Genomic DNA, 22132 nt, shown 5'->3' on the forward strand with positions numbered 1-22132 from the left:
GTTTATTCTCACTAAGCAAGGAGATAGTGAAGGCCTGTGTGGGGAACTCAGAATTTCTTCTCTATTTGTAGCTCCTAATGGTGAGTTGGAGTTGACTCAGTGGCACTGGGTTTTGTTTAGTTGCGATGGTATTTAGATTATTGAGTGGTAACCAGGTAAGGAAACCTGAGGAGGCCATGATTAAGCGTGTACATGATTTCTGTTCCCAGCCCTACTTTTTCGTAATATTTTTTTCTATTATTATTAAGAACTTTTTTTAATGTGCTATTTCAGACTTTTTTTTATTTTTCAGAGAAAATAAAGCACTTGATATCTAATAACTTAGCTCAATAATTTCTAATATTTTTGTTTTTTTTTAATTTAATATCATTATTATCAAATTGGAGCCCTGGTGGCACAAAAGTTAAGAGCTCGGCTGCTAACCAAAAGGTCAGCAGTTCAAATCTACCAGTCAAGGGGCAGTTCTGTTCTGTCCTGTTAGGGTCGCTATCAGTTGGAAGCGCCGTGACGGCGAGGGGTTTAGTTTTGGTTTGGTTATGAAATTACTAAAACCAAAAACCAAACCCAGTATCGTCAAGTCGATAGCAACCCTATAGGACAGAGTAGAACTGCCCCGTAGAGCTTCCAAGGAGTGCCTGGCGGATTTGAACTGCGAAACCTTTGGTTAGCAGCTGTAGCACTTAGCCACTACGCCACCAGGGTTTCCATCAAATTACTAGTTGTCTCTATAATAGTATAGTGCACTAGTATAGTGCTTAGTATGCAAGAAACTCTTATGAACTAACCATAAAATACTGTTTTTTTGCACAAGTAACACCTACGTTTGTTTGCCAACTGCGCCCTCCCCTGCAAGGTATTGTATAAGTGCCACTATGCCAATTTTTTTTACATGTTGCTTTCAAATCTAAATGTATCTGGAATTTAAAGAAACTGTACTTAGAAGAGTAAACAAGGCCCTAAAGCTTTAACTTAATACTGACTTCAAGTAGCAGGCTTTACACTTCAAATTCTACTCTCAATGAGAGTAACCACTTTTAACTTAGTTTTAATCCTAGGAAAGTGTCCAGTTAAGACGTGATATTCTAACATCCAAACATATGCATATGGGTTTGTTGCTGCATGCAAGAAATATTGATCGCTTCATAGCTATGAGAAAGTAGTACACCTATGTTGAAGTAATATAACAGAAATAAACCATATTAACTATTCACTTAGAAAATACAGTTGAATTTTACAAATTAGGGAGAAAAATATATGGCAAATAGTATCTACATGGTCTCTCTCTTTTTTTTTTTTCTTCCATAAATTTTCAAGAATTAGAGATGTGTTGATTAGATTACGAGTTTACTTTTTGGCACTGTGTATATTTTTTGTCTGTTAATTTGTGTTTTATGTAGGCATTTGGTCCCTGACAAGCATATTGTTCTTTTACAGAAAAAAATTTCCCTAAACACTACTACTGCTACTATTCTTTTCCATTATCTTATATTAACCTTCACTTTTCATTTGTTTTCTCCTTAGCTTTTAATAACCCACGACCAGGGCAACTGGGCAGGTTATTACCAAACCAGAATTTACCACTTGATATCACATTGCAAAGCCCAACTGGTGCTGGACCTTTCCCACCAATAAGAAACAGTAGTCCATACGCAATGATACCTCAGCGAGGAATGATGGTTAATCAAGGGATGATAGGAAACCAAGGAAATTTAGGGAACAGTAGCACAGGTAAGGGCTCAAATGCACTGCTTCTTTATTGGTGGGTTATTAACTCAATGATAATGATGTATTCATCCACATCAAACTAGCAGATTTTCCAGGTGATTTTTTTTATGTTAGAAACTAACATCTGAAAGTAAGAAAATTCTACGAATTTTCACTGAGAGTGGCAAGTGAAGCACTGGAAAATATTCCAGTAAGGCTGAACATTTTATTCTGTGATCATTTCTTTTAAAAAGTTTCTAATCATTAATCTTAGAGCCTAGGCCGAATTATTTTGCTTTTATTCCAATTACTTTTCTAGAAAATGTAGTGGTATGTATAAAATAGATTTGTCCATTGCTATTTCTCAGTGATAATCTGCTGATATCCCCAAAACATCCTATTAATTGGTGATTTTTGTTTGAAAAATTTCAGAATGAAAGTTTAAAATTCAACCAACCTTCAATATTTTCACTATTCAATTCTTATTCAGAAGAATATTAAGTAAAAATAAAGGACTTTAAACAGTAGCATACATAGTCTCACAGCAACTTTTAGATCTGGTCCACGGCTCTGTTTTTGAAGATTTATGAAGTTGCCTGTGATCTGGTTTGGACCTTGACCTGCTACGATTTAAAGTATCTACCACGTTGCCCAGACACATTCCGAAGTATAATCCCTGTTAAGCAGCAGACATATCCCAAAACTTCCGGAAATCATTATAGCAACAATGATTATTATTGCTACCATGTCCTATACCCTAGAACATCTGTTTATTATAGATACAGCAGTATGCTACGTTTTCTAATGAAGAGTTGTTGCAGTTTACAGAAGACAAAAATAGATATTATAAAAAGAACTTAGATTTGTGGATGTTGTAATTCTTAGTATTGTTTTAGCTTAGACTGGACAGCCTATATATATCACTGGTGTCTGGACTGTGATGACTGTACAATGCTTATACTCCATTCAAGAAAAAAAGAAAGAGTGAAAGAATACCCATTATAATTGCATTAATATTGTTGAATTATGAGTGATTTTTTTGCTTCCTGGACTCTCCATAATCTTATTACGTAGATTTTTGGAAATAGATATTTTGAGAAATAAAATGCCTATTCTCCCATAATATCTTTGTATATGTCAAATCTAATCTTAAAATGGTTTTTAAAATATGTAACATTGTTCTAACTTTTTCAATTGAATTAATTACCCTTCACCCTTAATCATTCAGAAACCCTGGCGGCATAGTGGCTAAGTGCTACGGCTGCTAACCAAAGGGTCAGCAGTTTGAATCTGCCAGGAGCTCCTTGGAAACTCTATGGAGCAGTTCTACTCTGTCCTTTAGGGTCTCTATGAGTGGGAATCGACTCGACAGCACTGGGTTTGGGTTGGTTTTTTTTTTTTTTTTTTTTTTCCTTAATCATTCTAATATAACACATTCTCATTTCACAAGAAACACCCACAATATGTCTTCTCTATTTGTTAAGCATACCCTATTTTTAGTTGTTTATCATAATTAAAGTAAATGAAAGTAAGCCATGTATTTGAAGGCAAAACCTGTATACATCCATCATAAAACACTTCAAAATGAAGTGACTTCATTTCGGATTTCCCCCTTTAGGATATCAAGTCTTAGTAAATGTTTGACCATTACCAGCATCCTGGGACCAGGCTAGATAGAATAAGCCCTTGATTCTGCTTGGCAATGCTGTGTCCTTACTGCTTTGTGTGGTCGTTTGATTGCTAATAACTTGGTTATAAAAAGATATTTACAAATCTGTCCTAACCCATTTTGGATCAGAATAATCACAAATGTGGTGATCTAGGTTTATTGAAGAAGTAGTGTTTCCCTTATTTTGCCTATGAAGGACTATAGTAAATATTGGAAAGATCCTATATTTCCCACATGCCTTAGAGGCTACCATGGTCAGTTCTGAAGTTTAACAAATTCTAACATTCTGAAGGGGATTTCTAGGATTTAGAAGTCTAGCATAGTTTTATAATATGTTCTCTGTGAATTTGGTTTATAATTAGAGTATTGATTATCAGTTTTTACCTTGTTCCTCTTAGCTTCACCTCCCTTTTGGAAAGTAAAGCATTGACGTGTATATCAGCTAATGTGATTCACTTCCTGAGGAAGGAAGTTGGGGTTATCCACACACCACAGCACCTGTTTCTAACTACATATGGGAACAACTTTAACAGCTTTTCCGAGCTACAAAGAGTGGCAAGTCCACGTTGTGAAAAATTTGTAGTAATTGCTTATTCGTATTTTTGAGCCAAGGGCCCACGTCTGCCCAAATGAGGGGGTTAGCTATTGCGCTGACTGTGTATTACAGAACGATTGTCTTGTAGAGAGTATGATCATCTGGTGCTCATACGTGCTGAGTATGTTTTCAGTTACCGCATTACTCAGTTTTCTTTGGCTTGCATGCAGGCATGATTGGTAGTAATCCTTCCCGGCCCACCATACCATCTGGAGAATGGGTACCGCAGAGTTCTGCTGTGAGAGTCACCTGTGCTACTACCACCAGTGCCATGAATCAGCCAATCCAAGGAGATATGATCCGGAACCCAACAGCCAGCATCCCCATGAGACCCAACAACCAGCCTGGCCAAAGACAGATGCTTCAGTCTCAGGTCATGAACATAGGTAAGGTAGTTCCAGTGCTCTCTGTGCTTTTAATTTTCATAATTTCTTAGAGTGCCTTAAGTTGTTTCAAGGCTTTTGCCCCTTATTTGTAGTTTAGGCAGTCCCCTGTGTTAAGCTGTCACTCATGGGATTTTACCAGAGCTTCTACATAGAATCTCAGAGGTTTTCCAGGCATGTAAGAGAAGTCCTTTATGATGCTTTATTGTCATTAAATCACCAGACCTCACCTTTTGGGGATAGTGAATGAGAGCATCGTACTACAAAGGTCATATGATATTTTAAAAACAAAGAAACAGCTGCACAATAGAGCAGTGCTTCCTAAACCTGGATGTTCATCAGAATCATCTGAGGAGTTTAAAAATGCAGGTTGCCGGGCCACCACCCTACACTATTGAATTAGACTCTCCCAGGTCTTCTCTGCAAGTGCAGGGTCTCCTAGAACATCTCATAAAACGTGATGGTCACTAGAATTCTGTTTGGATACAGTTGACATGTTATTAAAATTAATGGTCTGGTATACTGTATAATTCCATTTATATGAAATGTCCAGAATAGACAAAAAGTAGATTAGCAGTTGCCTAGGGCCGGGGAAATGAAAAGTGACTACTAATGGTATGGGGTTTCTTTTGGGGGAAATGAAAATGTTCTAAAATTGATCGTGGAGATGCTTATGCAACTCTGAATATTCAAAAAAACCACTGAATCATACACTTGAAATGGGTGAATTGTGTGGTATGTGAATTATATCCCAGTAAAGCTGTTACATTAAAAAAATTTATGGTCTGTACAACTCATACTTGAGATTATTTTCTTAATCATTGGCATATTAACTTTCTTCTCCTCTCGTACATTAGCATAATTCAGATACGTTAATGTTTATGTAATGTCTTAGACCACAAGTGGGTACGGTTAGCAGAGATTTATTTTCTCACAGTTTAGATGGCTAGAAGTCCAAATTCAGGGCGTCAGCTCTAGGGGAAGGCTTTCTCTCTCTCTAGGCTCTGGAGGAAGGTCCTTGTCTCTTCTGAGCTTCTGCTCCTGGGAGTTCTTCATGTGGCTTGGCATCTCTCTTCCCCCATCTCTGCTTGCTAGTTTGCATTTAATTTCTTTTATATCTCAAAAGAGATTGACTCAAGATACACCTTACACTAATCCTGCCTCATTAACATAACGAAGGCAGCCCATTCCCAAATGAAATAATAAGCACAGGTATAGAGGTTACGATTTATAACATGTATTTTGGGGGCACATAATTCCATCTGTAACATACACTTTTTCATATACTTAGATAACATAGTAAGTAAGCGCTAAATCACGGAAAGATGTTAGGACTGTTTTGACAGAATAATCCAGAATTCCCATCCTAAGCAGCATCAGTTTTCTTATTTACTTAATTGCTCAGCACCTTTTGGCTTATTGTTTCTGAGAGGACATCCATATCACCTTTCTACATTGAATGTACTTTGAATTAATGGAGAGGTTCCCAAACATAAATTCGTGTAGTTTGAATGTTGCATGAAAAATGCTAAAATCAGTAAATTTATATGCAAAGTTAGTCAGAATTTTAATTTATCTTCAGACTTCTTCACTGAAGAGCACCTGGCTTTTAAGCTTGAAATATGGCTTTATTGTGTAGCTGAATTTTTCTGGATTTTAATAAACTCCAGAAAGCCACGAACTCAACAGAAAGTGATCTACTGGTAATGAGGTAGACAGATGATGATAGTAATAACACAGCTGATATCGTCCTTCAGCTTTAAACATCCGAAAAGAACTTGTAAGGAAGAACACATCTGAGTTCTCTGGGCCTCTGATATGCCCTGCCTATGCTCTGGTGGAAGAACTAACATGAAGTGCAGTTAAAAGTATAGGAAAAATTTAGAATCAGCACTTTTCAAAAGTCTGGTCCAGGCCCCAGGATCCTTTCAGAGAATCTGTGAAACCAAAACCATTTTCAGAGTAATACTAAGACATTGTTTGCCTTCTTCACTCTCATTCTCTCACAAGTCTACATTATGCTGTGTAATAAGTATCACAAGAATCTGAGGTTCTCCTTCTCTTCCATTAAAATCAGTCATTCACACAATTTGCAACAATGTGAAACAATGCCACTCTTCTCACTAAAGGTTTTTCCATTTTTTTATTTAAAAATCTTGTTTATATTAACCTGTAATGGATTTATTATTATGACTTTTAAATGAGTATTTTTCGAAATTTCTCGGTCTCAATTTCTAATACAAGCAGTCCCCAGGTTACAAACATCCAACTTAACGTACAACCTGTCATTATGAACCAAACCCCATAAAGCTTATTATATTAAAAATTCAAGCTACATGCAGTGATTCATAATAACAAACATGTATTACTTCGTAATGTGCATCAAAACCTTATTACTACTCTATTATGTTATAGATATTCTAGTGTATTTGGAAGTATTTCTTTAATTTTTTTCATGCATAGAAAGGTATGCTATATACTATATACTAAGACAAACATTTGACTACCTGATGTTAGATACAATCTATACCTAACCATTCTGACTTACTTACAAATTCGACTTAAAGACAGACTTAGGAACAGAGCTCGTTCACAATCTGAGGAATGCCTGTACATTAAATGGCAGTAAGATGTAACCCACATAAACAAAAGCTTCTTTAAAGAGCATAAAAGGTCCTAAGAGCAAAAAGTTTAGAGCCACTAGTCTAGATAATCCCTAAAATGGGCAATTAGTTTTTATTTCCTTTACTTCTATTTCAGAACAAGTATTCTATTTCATTATTTCCATCTAGGTTATCATTGTTTCTATCTTTTTCATTTTCCATAAACCAAACATTTTACTTTATATTACAAAGCAGAAAAAAGATACTTCCTTGATTACAAATTGTAAGGTTTCTGTGTCTTTTTCTTCTCCCTACTTTAGGGCCTTCTGAATTAGAGATGAACATGGGAGGACCTCAGTATAGCCAACAACAAGCTCCTCCAAATCAGACTGCCCCGTGGCCGGAGAGCATCCTGCCTATTGACCAGGCATCTTTTGCCAGCCAAAACAGGTGAGCCCAGACACCCAGAAGTGGTTCCTTAGTTCTGGAAATTGATTTAAACCTATGCTACAGGTTAATCTTTTTCTTTTGAATAGTTGGTGCCTGACCAGTGTTCTTTTATTCAGATGACATTTTCTCCCAGGTAGGGAGTCGGGGGAGAGAGAAATCCAAAACTTGGTAAGACCTAGGACATGCCCTCAAGAAGTTACAGTTCAGTTGGAAAATAAAATATGTCCATTAATAACCAGAATATTAGGTAGTATGCAGTATAAATGCCCAAAGAGAAATAAACTGTGTTTCAGGAGATCATCCAGCTGGGATCATTAGAGAAGCCTTGAAGAGAAGGTATGATTTCAGGAGACAGACATGACAGGAAGCCAGTCCAGCTGGCAAAAGCAGTATTACCAAAGGTCCGAGGTTACAGAAGCACCAAAATGTGTTGGAGTAACAGGGAAAAATCTAGTTGTAAGCCAGTATAGATAGGGCCTGTGTAAAACAGTATCAGAAGATACGGCCGAAGGAGTAGATGCGTAACAAAATAGATTATGTGGGATCTTAAATACCAGACTCTGAGGAATTCAAACTTTTTTTGTTAAGCCATTAGAAAAGTTTTTTGAACAAGGAAATGGTGTTTGATCAAGCTTGATGAAGTTTTTGCTTTTCTTATTGTCAGTCTAACTGTTTTTGTTTCTTTGCAAGTGGTATTCTCTGTTTAGTTGCTTTTGGAATATTCTTTGCCCTTGCTGAGTTGTAGTCCCACTGCAGTATGTGTAGGTGTGAACTCTTTATTTATCCTCCTTGGTATTTGGTATATGTTGTGCTTTTTTTTAATCTGTGGATTCATATTATTCATCAGTTCTGGAAAATGTTTAGCCATTATCTCTGTGCATCCTGCTTTTCCTGCATTTTCTCTAGTTTTTCTGAAACTCTAAGTACATGCTACACCTTATCTTTCTATGTTAGATTCTTTTTCATTCTCCCCTCTTAATTCATGTGTTTTCCATCTTCTTGTCTTTCTGTATTTCGTTCAGGATAATTTATTCATATCTATATTCCAGTTTACTAATTATCTCTTTAACTGTATTTAAGCCAATTGTATTTTTTATTTCTAAAAGTTCTGTTGGTCATTTTTCATTATCTCTTATTGCTTTCTCACTTTTGTAATTCTATAGTTGTTTAAAAGTTACATTCATAGTTATTTTCTATTCTTCATCTGATAGTTCTAATACCTGAATTACTTGTGGTTCTGAATCTGATAATTTACTCTCACTTACGGTAGCCTATTTCCCTGCATATTTTGGTAATCCTTCATAGGGGTTCGTACTTAGTTCATACTTAGGATGCTTTTCTCCAGAGAGGATTTGCTGTTGTCTCTGCCAGAAGCAGCAGTCACTGCTAATCTAGGTCCACTCCAGCCTCTTTCCAGGTTCCTTCAACTTGGTCCAGCAGACGCAGGTAGCTCTTTTACTTTGCTGTGGCCCCAAACCCCAGTTCTCTTCTGCTATGTGGATAAAAAAGCACCTGTTGTTAGTGGCTCAGTGGATGCTCAAGTTGTTTTGTTTTTGTTTGCCTCTTTGAGAGTACCCTAATTTCCTACAAACCCAACATCACAATAAAAATTGTTGTATGCATAATTGTTTACACGGCACTCAACGCAGTGAGTGATATTGAGACCTAAGTGATGGTAATGCTTCTGCCAGGCTGGGTGGGCAAAAGCCCCAGGGCAGGGAAATTCATTAGGGGCCTGAGCAAGAGGCAGTGTGGGAACTTAAATGGTGCAGGCAATGTTTTCCATGAAGTAAACTTATGAGAAAACTTAGACTTTTACAGTTATTGCTGAAGAAATTTGACCTAGAGGCTCATATGTAAAGAGTTGGGACCAGAGGCTCAGTGTGGGCCTTAATGAAAATTTTGTCCTTCAGGGATTATTATTCCAAGTCTGTAATCATGTAATAAGTTCTCAAATTCATAAATGATGCGAGTCTAAAGGGTTTCTGAAATCTCATAAGGGCGGAATATACTTCCAGAGCCTCTTCTTTATTTTAAAACACAGGTTTCAGAGTGAGTCTACTCTGGGATATGACACTTTGTCTTGGTCGGCATTGGACAGGCTCAGGATTACTTTCTGTATCTTAAGGAAGTGATAAAGGAATCAGAGGATTCAGTGAAGTTTGGAAAAAACAAAATAGTAGAAGATGAATGTGGGGGCGACATGAGGATATGTGAGAAAGGTTTGGAGTCAGAACTTTTTTGCTCCGGGAAAGGAAGATGAAAGGAACTCCTTACTAATTGTCTCAACCCTTTGGTGACCCAGTTATTTTCTGCCTTGAATTTTTTGTTGTTACCATGTGTTTTCATTAATGGAAACAGGCTGAATCACTGAGTGTCTGAATTTTTGGTAGAAAAAAAAAATTTTTTTTTTTTTTTTTTTAGTATGGATGTTTTTTTTTCTTGCCTCCTCCTACAAACCTACGCGGAGTGTCCCTTGGTACATATGATGTACAACTAATTCTCCCCCAGAGTCCACACTGGGGTCTACTGGTACATATGTGTAACAAATCAAAATTTCTGTTTTTCCTTCCAAAACTTCAGACACCTCATTTAGTACCCTGTAAAAACAGTAATTTGTGTACACGCCCATTTCTTTGGTTTCATACAGTCATAGTGGCGTCTGCCTTGCAGCAGCAGCACACGCTGCCAGTAGTACAGCAGCTTCCCAGTAAACTCCAGAGGCTGAAAAAGTTCATGGTTGCTGTATGCACCACTGGGCACGAAAGGGTTAAAGAGATAAAGAACGGCGCTCACTCGTATTCAGATGACTAGTGTGTCTCAGACTGTGAACCGACTACCTCTAGGGTCTTGTTCAAGTGGAGATTGCGCATCACCAGGTGTAGGGCGATGGGGGCCAAGACTCTGGGCTTCTGACAAACCCCCAGGTGATGCCCACAGCTGAACCTCTGACTGCTCTCTGAGGCGGTGGAAGAAAAGACACAAGAGGAACCTTAGGCAGTAAGTGGTTCCTGCTGAACTAGCTTCCCAGAGAGCTTGTGTAATCTCCACCCCTGGAGTTGCTTAGGAATAGGGCAGCATGTAAATAGCCCTTGTCATTACACTTAAAGGTCATAATTTTCTCAAGGACCTTCCGATTTCTGATTTCATGGTGTCAGTGAATATTGTGCTTTTTCTAAATATGTTTGTTTGAAATGTTAAAAACCCACCCATTTCCATGGAAACATGTACATAATACAAGCGTAGTAAAATAAATCCAGCATGATAGTTGTTTTTGTTTGAAACTTCAAAGATTAGTTTCTAGGGAAAACTAGGCCTAAAGTTAGGATTTTTGTGTTGCCTTAACAGATGGAAGCTCTGTTAAGACAAAAATGGAAGACTTCCAGATTTATACATAGTCCATTGACAGTGCGCTGTTGGGTTTGCTAAGCAGGTTTCTGTGACTCAGCACTGCCCTCTCCTGTTGTTGCTTCTGGCAGTTTTCTCTGTAGAAGAACTGTGTGAACAAACAGCATTACCACCACTTTTAAAGTTATTTCAGTTTTTCTAGCCACTTATCCCCCAAAGTAGTGCATGTGTTTGTTATTTAGAGCCACCGAATGTGTTTAACTCATATTTTTAATCTAATAGGCTTTATGGCAGTCCGTTCTTAGGTACAAGTTTTCTGTTTAAGTCAGATGTTTGTAACCCGGCGACTGCCTATAAAAATAAAAATCATGTTGGGTTCCTAGATTTGTGTCCTGCCTGTTTTAGGCACTGAGTAAGTTGTATCTATTATTTTAGATTGTCATTTGGCTCTAAGTTGGGCTGGTACAATAGTTTAAATCAGACCCTGGAAGCCAAGTGATACTTTTGTTTTTAAGGGAAAAATGTTCTCTAATCAGCTTCCTTTTTCATAGGACCAAGACTGTTTGTCTCTTTACAGGCAGCCATTTGGCAGCTCTCCTGATGACTTGCTGTGTCCACATCCTGCGTCAGAGTCCCCAAGTGATGAGGGGGCGCTCCTGGATCAGCTATATTTGGCCTTGAGGAACTTCGATGGCCTGGAGGAGATAGATAGAGCTTTGGGAATACCCGAGCTGGTCAGCCAGGTATGTGCTGTGAAGAAGCTAATTAGGCCTGGCGTTCTCAGGGGCACAGACATGTCCATTTTCTTTTGTTCACAGGTAATCTGCAGTCTGCTTTTTAGCATACTTTTTAACCTCGTAATAGTCTGGCCCTGTTTTCTTTCTCCCACTCTCCTTGCCAGTCTCCCAGAAACATTTGCCCAGGAATGGAAAACACTGAGAAAGACCTTAACATTTGCTTTGAGTTACCGAGTAGGACAGCAGAGACTCGAGTCCAGTCACCTAGTATCGGACCTGGCTCCCAGGAGGGGCCCAACAAGGAACAGAGACACGAAGACCAGAACCTTTCTACCTGTTGACCTACACGACTTGTTCCTCTTGGAGCCGATATGCTCTTCTGTAGTCTAACATCGCTGTGCTGTCCTTACATCCTTGGCCTAGTTGTGCAAGAGGATACTTTACACATAAGTTAACAGAGGTTATTTTAGAGGTAGTTGTGGCTTATTAATGATTTTACCTTTGTGTGGGTCTAGCCCACAGTAATGCTGGAGCATTGAAACATAAAGGGGACTGTAAAGAAGTAACCTTAGCATGCTTATTTTCCTTTGCGAGTACTTTGAGAGTACTTCATAGCAATAATATCAGAAATAGCCAAATATAGCCTCATGGAATTATGTAGTGCTATCTGAATCTGGCCATTCTTAAAATGTACATAAATATATAGTGAAGTTTGTGTGAGGCAGTATATCCTGGTTTACTGTATAAAGAGTAACCTAGAAAAAACTGTTGCCTACTCCTTTTTTTTACTGTCCTCCTCTTTACTTGGCATGAAATGTCTTTATTATTATCAAAAAGTAATGAGATCTACTTCTTGGATGTATGACGTGTCATCAGGGTCTGTGAGAGGGTGATGCAGAGTCATTGGAGACTTCTCTGAAGCCTTGAGAATAGTCTTGTCATAATTCCCACAGCTTAGCAGACACAAGTGGGAGTTAAGACTCGACAGTTCATATTGAGAACAGCAGAACGGAAAGAAATGACTTGAGGTTGCATGCTATAACCTGAAATAAATCAAGAAAGGAAAATGGAGTTTAAAACTTTCCTATGTGGCTGGTTTGCTTTGCTTTTAGTATGAGTTAGGTTTAGCATTCACTATCATCCTTCAGTGTGTCAAGGTGACATTTAACAATTCGATCGTTGGGGTTGCCGAGTGACTTATGACATTGTTTTATCAAAACTGGTGTCATTTTATCATTTAATATTTTTAGTCTCCTTTTTTCATTTGTATTATTTTCATTTTATATTAAATTATTGAAATATTATTAGGTAGAGTCAGAGGTGTACTTCATTTGTACTCAATAGCTGTGAATTTTCATAATTAACTTTTCTCTCTGCTAAAATGGGTAAAAAACAAAAACATGTTTAAAATTCTGGGATAGTTTTGTAGTGTGTGATCATAGCAGTTCAGCAAAGAACAGTTTCCCTGCCTAGGCTCCATCCACAATTTATAGCACCGTCATAGACCCCCTGATGTAACACAGGTAACTGGGTTGAGGAAGGCCCAAGAAGTTACTAGGCTGAAATTTTTTTTCTCTCTTTTTTTAATTAACTTTATTTTTTAGAACAGTTTTAGATTTACACAAAAATTTTGAAAATGATAGTTCAGAGAGTTCCATATACCCCACACCCAGTTTCCCTGTTCTTAACATCTCTTTTTTTTTTTTTTTAATTGTACTTTAGGTGCACGCTTACAGAACAAACTAGCTTCTCATTAAGCAGTTAGTACACGTACTGTTCTGTGACATTGGTTACCAGCCCCAACCACACGTCAGCACTCTTCCCTTCTCTACCTTGGGTTCCCTATTACCAGCTTTCCTGCCCTCTCCAGCCTTCTAGGGGCTGGTTTGGTGTGCCCCTTTAGTCTCGTTTTGTTTTATGGGCATCTTGGTGCTGGGTTTAATCTTTGGTTTTGGGTAATCTTTGGTTGGAGGGGGGAGCCTCAGGAGTGACTTCATTACTGAGCTAAAAGGGTGTTCGGGGGCCGTACTCTGAGAGTTTCTCCAGTCTCTGTCAGGCCAGCAAGTCTGATCTTATTTTGTTCTACATTTTTCTCCAGCTCTGTCTGGGACCCTCTATGGTGATCCCTGTCAAACCAGTCAGTGATGGTAGCCGGGGCACCATCTAGTTGTGCTGGACTCGGTCTGCTGGAGGCTGTGGTACTTGTGTTCCATTAATTGTTTGGGCTAATCTTTCCCTTGTATCTTTGGTTTTCTTCATTCCCCCTTTCTCCCGACGGGGTAAGACAAGTGGAGCATCTTAGATGGCCGCTCACAGGCTTTTAAGACCCCAGACACTACTCGGCAGAGTAGAATGTAGAACATTCTCTTCATAAACTGTGTTATGCCAGTTAAGCTAGATGTTCCAAGACCATGGTCCCCATAGGCTGAAAAATGCTTGAGAGTTTTTGCTGCTCCCCTCCTTCCGTTATAACGTCAGGCTCGTCACAGTTCCTTTTGGAAGTAGTAGAAGGAAAAGGAGAAAAACCAGGTACACCCTTTTCCCCTCTCCACATAGACATTTACGGCCACCTGGATCTGAAGTGTTCCCCTTGTAGAAGTTCTGGACTTTGTGCACCTCTCCCACTCAGACCATTTTTCCCACTCAGACCAGAAAGATAAGCCAGTCCTAAGTCGAAAGTGACAAACACATTAAGTGTGTCTAGTAGGTAATAAGAGGATGGTGGTAAAATGTGGAGCATCTGGGAAATTCTGGTGGCCACAGGAAGCAAGTAGGTAAGGACAGTGCACCATACTGGTAAGGAGCCAGGTCCCCAGTCACACACCTGCATTGGAACCCACTACTTACTAGTTGAATAGCTGTCTTGCAGCTTGCTTCATGACGCCAAGCCTCGGTTTTATCTGTAAAGTGGAGATAATGATGGTGACTCTCTCAATACTGCTCAAGGATGTTGTCCAATTAAAGTGATTTGTACAAGGTATGAATAATCCATCAAAAAATGTAACACTGACTGCCCCGACAGGGATCACCATAGAGGGTCATAGCGGGAGAAAGATGAAGAACAAAATTGAAATTCACTAAAAAAGACTAGGCTTACTGGTCTGACAGAGACTGGAGGAACCCGCAAGTCTGTGGCCCCCGGACACCCTGCTAACTCAGAACTGAAGCTACTCCCGAAATCTACCTTTAGGCCAAAGATTAGACAGGACTAAAAACAAAAAAAAAGTCACACGCGTGAGGAACATGCTTTTTGGTCTGAGACCAAGTGGGCCACACCTGGCCAAAAGCAAAGGTGAGAAGGCAGGAAAACTGGGCCAATGCACGTAGAAAACCCAGAGTAAAAAGGGGAGAGTACTGACACATTGTCGGGATTGCAACCAATGTCACAAAACAATTTGCCTACAAATTTTTGAATGAAGGAAAAAAAGTAAGGCTTCTAGGGGATATTTGCATCTTAAAGCCTAGGGTCAGTCTCTGGTGGAGTGTGTAGGAGGCATTGGGTATTCATGGGCCATTTCCTCTCCTCCCTCCCGCCCCCCCCCACCCCCAAGAAGTGTTGCTGGGAGTAGAGCTCCACCTGCTGCCTTCCTTGTGTAACTGGCTCTATTAAACAAATAACGTTTCTAGAGAGAAAAGTGGGATCAGCCTAAAAATACCTTTGTGAGGTAAGTCAGGTGTAACAAGCTTCAAATATATGACAGTGAATGAAGACAACCTGATATATACTTTGCTGTTCTTAGTGGTTTTATTTATGTGTTGTTCGGGGCTTTCTCTCCAGAGCCAAGCGGTAGATCCAGAACAGTTCTCAAGTCAGGATACCAACATCATGATGGAGCAGAAGGCCCCCATTTTCCCCCAGCAGTATGCGTCTCAGGCACAAATGGCCCAGGGTAGCTATACCCCCATGCAAGATCCAAACTTTCACACCATGGGACAACGACCCAGTTATGCCACACTCCGAATGCAACCCAGACCAGGCCTCAGGCCCACTGGCCTAGTACAGAACCAGCCAAATCAACTGAGACTTCAACTTCAGCATCGCCTCCAAGCACAGCAGGTATGGCCTTCACCTGTTACCTGGAAAGGCGAGGGCGGTGATGGCTGGGGAAAGAACATAGGGAGGAGTAATGTGAGATGGCATAGCAATCTCTCTGGCGTTTGGAAGGCTGTCTCATTCTCCCCTCTCTTGGAGGGTGAAAATTTTTCCAACTTTGAATACTCCTTTTGACTTTACTTCCTTTCTTTCTTTTCCACTAACTCAATTCAGCACAGAGCGTCTATCCTTCTATTTCCTGGTTTTAGTAGCCCTGGTGGCGCAGTAGTTAAAGCGATTGACTGCTAAGCAGAAGGTCAGCAGTTCAAAACCACCAGCAGCTCTGCAGGAAAAAGATGTGGCAGTTTGCTTCAGTAGAGATTTACGGCCTCGGAAACCCTATAGGGTTGCTATGAGTCGGAACTGACTTGATGGCAGTGGATGTTATTTACTAGCTGTCAAATCTTCAGCGTTTTGAGCCTCAGTTTTCACATGTGTAAAATGGGTTTGTACAGCTATAGGGCAATACGTTTATGTTTAAAGGGCCTAGCACAGCGTCTGGCCCAAAGTGAGAGCAGAGTACTCTGGAAAACTACTGTCATTACTCCTGTCTGATGGCACATAGTCACTGTTAGCTGAGCCATGGCAGAGCCATGCTGCCTTCTGGAATACCTGTTTAGCTCGGGAAAGTATGTGCCCGTTGAATCAGGCCTAGACAGGTTTCTGTAATATTGTAAATAATGATATTACAAGCTTTAAAATCTGATTTCATTTTTATGAGTGATTATTGTCTTTTTTCTAGTCTTCCGCTTTCTGATCCCTTGAAAAAAGTCTGTTTTCTGAACAGTCCAAAGTAACTTCCCAGTTATAAGCTGATAACTAGCTTTAAATGGTAACTCATCTACCGACCATGTGATTTTAATACCCAACAGTACGCTGATAGGGGGTTTAGGCAGGGCAGTTACTTGGGAAACGTAGTTAGAAATAAAATACGTTCTGTTAAAAAATGTATTGATTCCTATGTGTATGTATTTAGAATCGCCAGCCACTTATGAATCAAATCAGCAATGTTTCAAACGTGAACTTGACTCTGAGGCCTGGAGTACCAACACAGGTAAGAGAGCAGACACCAAGCAGCCTCAGCTTTCAAGCTCTGTTTCTTTATTGTGTCCATTTAACTTCTCTTGTCGTTCTTCCTCCTCAATATCCTGAGTAAAGTAACGCAGTAGGTCGCAAGATCTGGTCACCTCCTGTAGTGTCATCTAGTTACGCATCTAGTCTGTCGCTTTTGTAGGTCCTTCCTAAACACTGCCATTTATTGCCAGGTACAGGCGATTCTTGTTATTCATAATAGTTATGTTCTGTGATGTTGTTGCCAACACTGAATTAGCGAATACCGAACCACGACTCTAGGGGGAGATAAAGGGTGGTCACGTTTTGTCAACTGAGAAATGCATAACCTTGTTTAATGTGTGTTTCTGTTTAAAGACACCTTATTTAATTTAGTGTTGATTCATTAACATTGATCTCACAGCCAACAGCACTGTAATTCATGCCTGACAAAGCTTGTCTCCATAAGGCACATGACAGTCTTCTTGAGCTTAGGAACACTAAGCAGAATTGCCAGCAAAAAAGCACAAAAATGTGGAAAATGTAGCACTAAATGGACCACGGAAAGGACTCGTTTACAGCATGAGAGCTAAAACAAGGAGGCAGAACGTTGCCTTATTCAACCTCAGCTGGAAACATGCACCGTTGGGCGACTCAGATTTTTTGCCACTCTGCGCATTGTTAGGGAAGCATAATTAAAGTCTCCTGCCAACCCAAACAAAACTCTCCACGAAAGTAGAAGAGAAAGAAATCAGTTTTGTTATTAAATAAGCGTCAAACCTGAGTATGATATGCATCACAGGAAGTCTGCTAAAGAGATTGCCGAAACAGAAGGAGATTTTATCCTTTTATGTAGACAAGCTCAGGCAACCCCTTTCATACATGTTCTTAAGGTAAATGACAACTAGTCCTCAAGTTAGAGGACTTGACAGCACCCTTTGTCACACATAGCTCATCCTAAATTCACCTGGGAGTTGGGATAGCCACCTGTGTTTCTGAATTGCCTTTACCAAAGAAAAAAATTAATTTTTCATATCTTTATGTCTGGAGGTAGATTTGCAACTTGGAGTCAAGCACCAGTTGAAATCAGGCATCTGTCCCCCTGGGAAACTGGGACTCAGGGGCACTGTCTTCCTTGATTGATTACAGATCAGAGATGGTTTCCAGGTCCTTGAGGAAACATGCCTGGGTTGCAGAATTGACAAGAGGCATATTTAGCCTTCGCAGAGATTTACATACATCACAGAGAGACCGAGAAAGACTTCTAATTACAACCTTTCTAAAATAAATGCTGTAAGAACACTGGCAAGTGGAGAGGGCCTCTTCTTTTTTTTTTTCTACAGAGAAAATTAGCCTTTCTTTCTTAGCTCTAATTGGTATTTGCCCTTAGAGCTTGTCCACGAATGACTGTGAGAATGCCACGAGTATTGATTTTGAGGTTACAAATAAATTTTAGTGAGTAGGCAAATTTGTAAACAGAATCCATAAATAATGAAGATTGGCTGTGTATTGTTAGGACCCATAAACAGCAGCATTGTTATCCCCTCCTTCCTTCCCTCCCTCATTTCCTCCTTCCCTTGCCATTCCATTCTGTCCTGGCCTTTTTATTAGATTCTTACCAGCCCTTCTCCCCACTCTCCCCTCTTTGTTCCAGCCTCTGATCAGCCTTGGCTAAAGTGCTCAAAGCCACCTTTTGACACAATCATTTGTTTCTCTTTAGACCTGAATGTCCCTTGAATGAGACCCTAACTGCCATCTTCAAGGCTTATATCACAGTCTTGAAAGGAACGGTGTTTATGGGAGGTCCTTTAGGTAACTGTGTCTTCTTAAAATTAGTCCAAAGTTAATTGACAATACATTTAACCATGAAAGCCATAACAGGGTTTCGAATAGTCATCATTTTTATAGAACTCAGAAGCTCACATTTTCGACCACCAGTTGTTTAAGAGGTTCTTTCCAAATAATTTTCCATGAGACAGTACTGTTGGTTATTCAGTCTGTGATAGATTGTTTTTAAATCTGTGCGTACCCCCAGTGTTTTCCTCCATGTATTGCTTCGATTTCAGGGACCTATTAATGCACAGATGCTGGCCCAGAGACAGAGAGAAATCCTGAACCAGCATCTTCGACAGAGACAAATGCATCAGCAACAGCAAGTTCAGCAACGAACTTTGATGATGAGAGGACAAGGGTTGAATATGACACCAAGCATGGTGGCTTCTGGTGGTATACCAGCAACTATGAGCAACCCCCGGATTCCCCAGGCAAATGCACAGCAGTTTCCATTTCCTCCAAACTACGGTACTGGACTTACATCCCCACCACCTTTCACCAGTCCTTTCTCCCCAGTGTCCCCCAGTCCTGGGTCACAGCTCCTCTCTCACAGCTCTTTGCATGGCTCCCAGATGACTCTGGCTAACCAGGGGATGATAGGAAACCTGGGAGGACAGTTGGGGCCTGTCAGGAGTCCCCAGGTCCAGCACAGTACCTTCCAGTCTCTCAGCTCAGGTACCACCTTTTCTCTGAGTGCAGGCCTTACTTTAAGAATGACCGAAGTAAGTGTGTGTGTGTATATTGTATCTATCTGTCGTGTGTGTGTGTGTGAATATTATGTTTATGTCAATTTCTGTTAACACAGGCTCATATGTATTTGTATTTGTTTATATTTGAAAGCCTCTGAGTCTGACTGAAACGAATCAGTATATATAAAATGTTGAAAGACATATTTAATATAAAACAACTTTTAAAAAATAAAGTCTTTAAGGATTATATCAAATCTTTAATGAGTAGATAATTCTTGAGACATGCTACATGTAAACCACAATGGAAGACCTCTGCGTTTTCTTCATGTTGATTTGTTGCTTAATGTCAGTCTTAAGAGATAGATACCAAGTGTGTAATGTCATAACGTCAATATTTGTAGTGCATGTCATCTTCAATTACTAGTTGACTTATTGATAAAAGTGCTTATGTTAACGTTATATTCAAAATTATTCTCCCTGCCTTGTGCCAGTTATCTGTAAATAATTTTCAAGTCTTTGTGTTGACTAAATTCAAGATTCCTTTTACTTTATAGAAACAGAAAGATAATTTGCAACTTTCTTTCTGTGTGATCTTAAATTTTTTTCTTTTATAGTTAATATAAGTAAGTAAATATGCATGTTTTTCTAATCTTCTAGGTAAAAGTGTGCTTAACTTAATGTCATCCCTGAAATTTTCTAAGAAGTTGCCTCCTTGATTTTCTAACTCCTTTCCTCTATTTCCTTTTTGATTTAGAAAATCCGATTAAAGTTCATTCATTCTTCTGGCAAAAATGCCATTTGATATACGTTGAATTTTCTTTCTTATTCTTGCTAATCTTGGGTAACACTAAAGTACCACAGAGCCCTTTTTGAAGACAAAAGCAAGCTAATCATGAATGCAGTTACTTACTTTTCAAAAATGTATCTGTCTCATCATGAATCAACTTAATTAATGAAAAATTATTCAAATGTGTTGACTTTATATATAACTGAACTTTAACCACTTAAAACCATCAAATTGTAATTATATGTCAAAATTTAATATAAAGACTGTGACTATTTTAGTCATAAAGAGAAAACATACATACATATTTGACCCGTTCTTCATTTGAGGAGGGATATAGGGAAAAGAAAGGAGCAGTGGTGCTGCAGTGGTTAAGGGCTCAGCAGTTAACTGGAGGGTTAGTGGTTTGAGCCCTCCAGCATCTCTGTGGAAGAAAGATCTGGCAGTCTGCTTCTGTAAAGACTGCAGCTTTGGAAACCCTTGTGGGGCAGTTCTCCTCTGTTCTACAGGGTCTCTCTAAGTGGAAATGAGCTCCACGGCAGTGGGACTTTTTATAGGGAAAAGAATGGTATTTTCTCTCTCTTACTTAAGCCATGATGGTTAATATGGTCCCTAGATACCCCTCTAGCTACTATAGAGTATGAAGGTAGGGAGATTTTTTTCTTCATACATATTAATTATCTCACCTTGGGGTCTTTTGAAAATGGATGTAAAAAGCACATGATCGAGTAGTTGAAAGTAATTCTACTACTACTACTACCCAGTGCCGTTGAGTCGATTCAAAGTAATTATGTCTATTTAATTTGAAATGTGATTTTTTCCCCCAATCTCTAAATAAAACTAACGATCTCCTTTTGATTTTTGTTTTTTTGTTTTTAAGGAATAAGTCAGCAACCTGATCCAGGCTTCACTGGGGCTACAACTCCCCAGAGTCCTCTGATGTCGCCCAGAATGGCACATACCCAGAGTCCCATGATACAGCAGTCTCCAGCTAATCCAGGCTATCAGGCCTCTTCAGACATGAATGGGTGGGCACAGGGGAATATGGGTGGAAACAGGTAACTCCATGTTTTGATGTGTTTTTGATATAAATGATTACCAGGGAATCTTTGTATAAACCACCTGTCTGTTTTCTATACCCATTGCTGTCCTATCAATTCCAACTCATAGCAACCCTATAGGACAGAGTAGAACTGCCCCTTAGGATTTCTAAGGAGAGGCTGGTAGATTCAAACTGCCAACCTTTTGGTTACCAGCCGAGCTCTTAACCACAGTGCCACCGGGGCCCCTTCTTGTCTATAGTTTTCTTAATTTCTTTGCTCAAGCAAGCAGTAGCAAGTAAAATGCTAAGTAAGCCAGTTTACTGTTCCTAAGGCAGAAGTCACCAGAATTTACAAAAGCTCAGTAAAAACAGGCCATTTTGGTGCTTGTTAATATCGTTCGTAGAATACCTTTTCACTGGGAGTAAAACTGGGGGAAGGAACTACCCTAAAAGGTACCACTCAACCAATTTATGATAGAAGCTACTGTGAAAGGCAGCGACCTAGAAACCGTCCTTTATTGCAAGGCTTCGAACTGGTTCAGTCACAGCCAACAAAGCAAAACAGCAACAGACCCCGAAGTTTAACAATTTGGGTGATTCGCCGTGATACCCGGAAGAGGAAAAATTACAAGTTGAAGCCCTGGAATGGGAGACCCAGAAGAGTTGTAGCGAGCCCTTTCAGGACCCTGATGCGTGAGGTTGGGTTATTGGCAGGACTGTAGAGGGTGACACACCCATTTCCGAGTGGGGCACTGCCATCTTTGAGCAGGGCAGCACTGTTTCCAGATCTGCTCACAATACGAGGGGAAGAGATTTGGTTGCTCCACAAAGCGTACGCTACCCTTGTTTTCTAAGATGGAGATTAAGTTTCTAGCTAGGCTGCAACCCATAATTTTTCCTGTTCTGGGTACTATGGTGAGTCACCCAAATTTTTGAAATTTGAGTCTGTTCCAGTGACACTTCCTTGGCTGTGATTGAACCGGGTAGAACCAGTTCAAAGCCCTGCTTTCTTAAACATGTGATAAAAAAAAAAAAAAACAGACGAAAACAAAAGGCTTGTCCAATGTAGACATCAAAGTAAGGGGTATACTTCCAGACCTTCACTGTGTTGTTAAGAAAAAGAAAAGAGCTTGGTTGCCTCTACAACTTCAG

At 39.6% G+C, this 22132-nt stretch overlaps 1 protein-coding gene across 11 annotated transcripts in view; it reads left to right on the top strand.

Annotated features, from left to right (window-relative positions):
* Nucleotides 1-22132, top strand: part of NCOA2 (nuclear receptor coactivator 2) — a 319160-nt gene that overhangs the window by 284944 nt on the left and 12084 nt on the right. For 10 of the 11 annotated variants that reach the window (XM_049853545.1, XM_049853541.1, XM_049853548.1 and 7 more), the window contains 8 exons: nt 1522-1728; nt 4139-4354; nt 7275-7404; nt 11330-11495; nt 15268-15546; nt 16559-16636; nt 18699-18933; nt 20819-20996. In XM_049853545.1, coding sequence (XP_049709502.1) covers nt 1522-1728; nt 4139-4354; nt 7275-7404; nt 11330-11495; nt 15268-15546; nt 16559-16636; nt 18699-18933; nt 20819-20996 — 1489 coding nt within the window. Of the gene's footprint in view, nt 1-1521; nt 1729-4138; nt 4355-7274; nt 7405-11329; nt 15012-15267; nt 15547-16558; nt 16637-18698; nt 18934-20818; nt 20997-22132 lie in introns of those variants that run through there. The other variant, XM_049853549.1, reaches the window with a different exon arrangement.

Source organism: Elephas maximus, chromosome 15 (genome assembly GCF_024166365.1).
Source record: "Elephas maximus indicus isolate mEleMax1 chromosome 15, mEleMax1 primary haplotype, whole genome shotgun sequence".
Lineage (NCBI taxonomy): Eukaryota > Metazoa > Chordata > Mammalia > Proboscidea > Elephantidae > Elephas > Elephas maximus.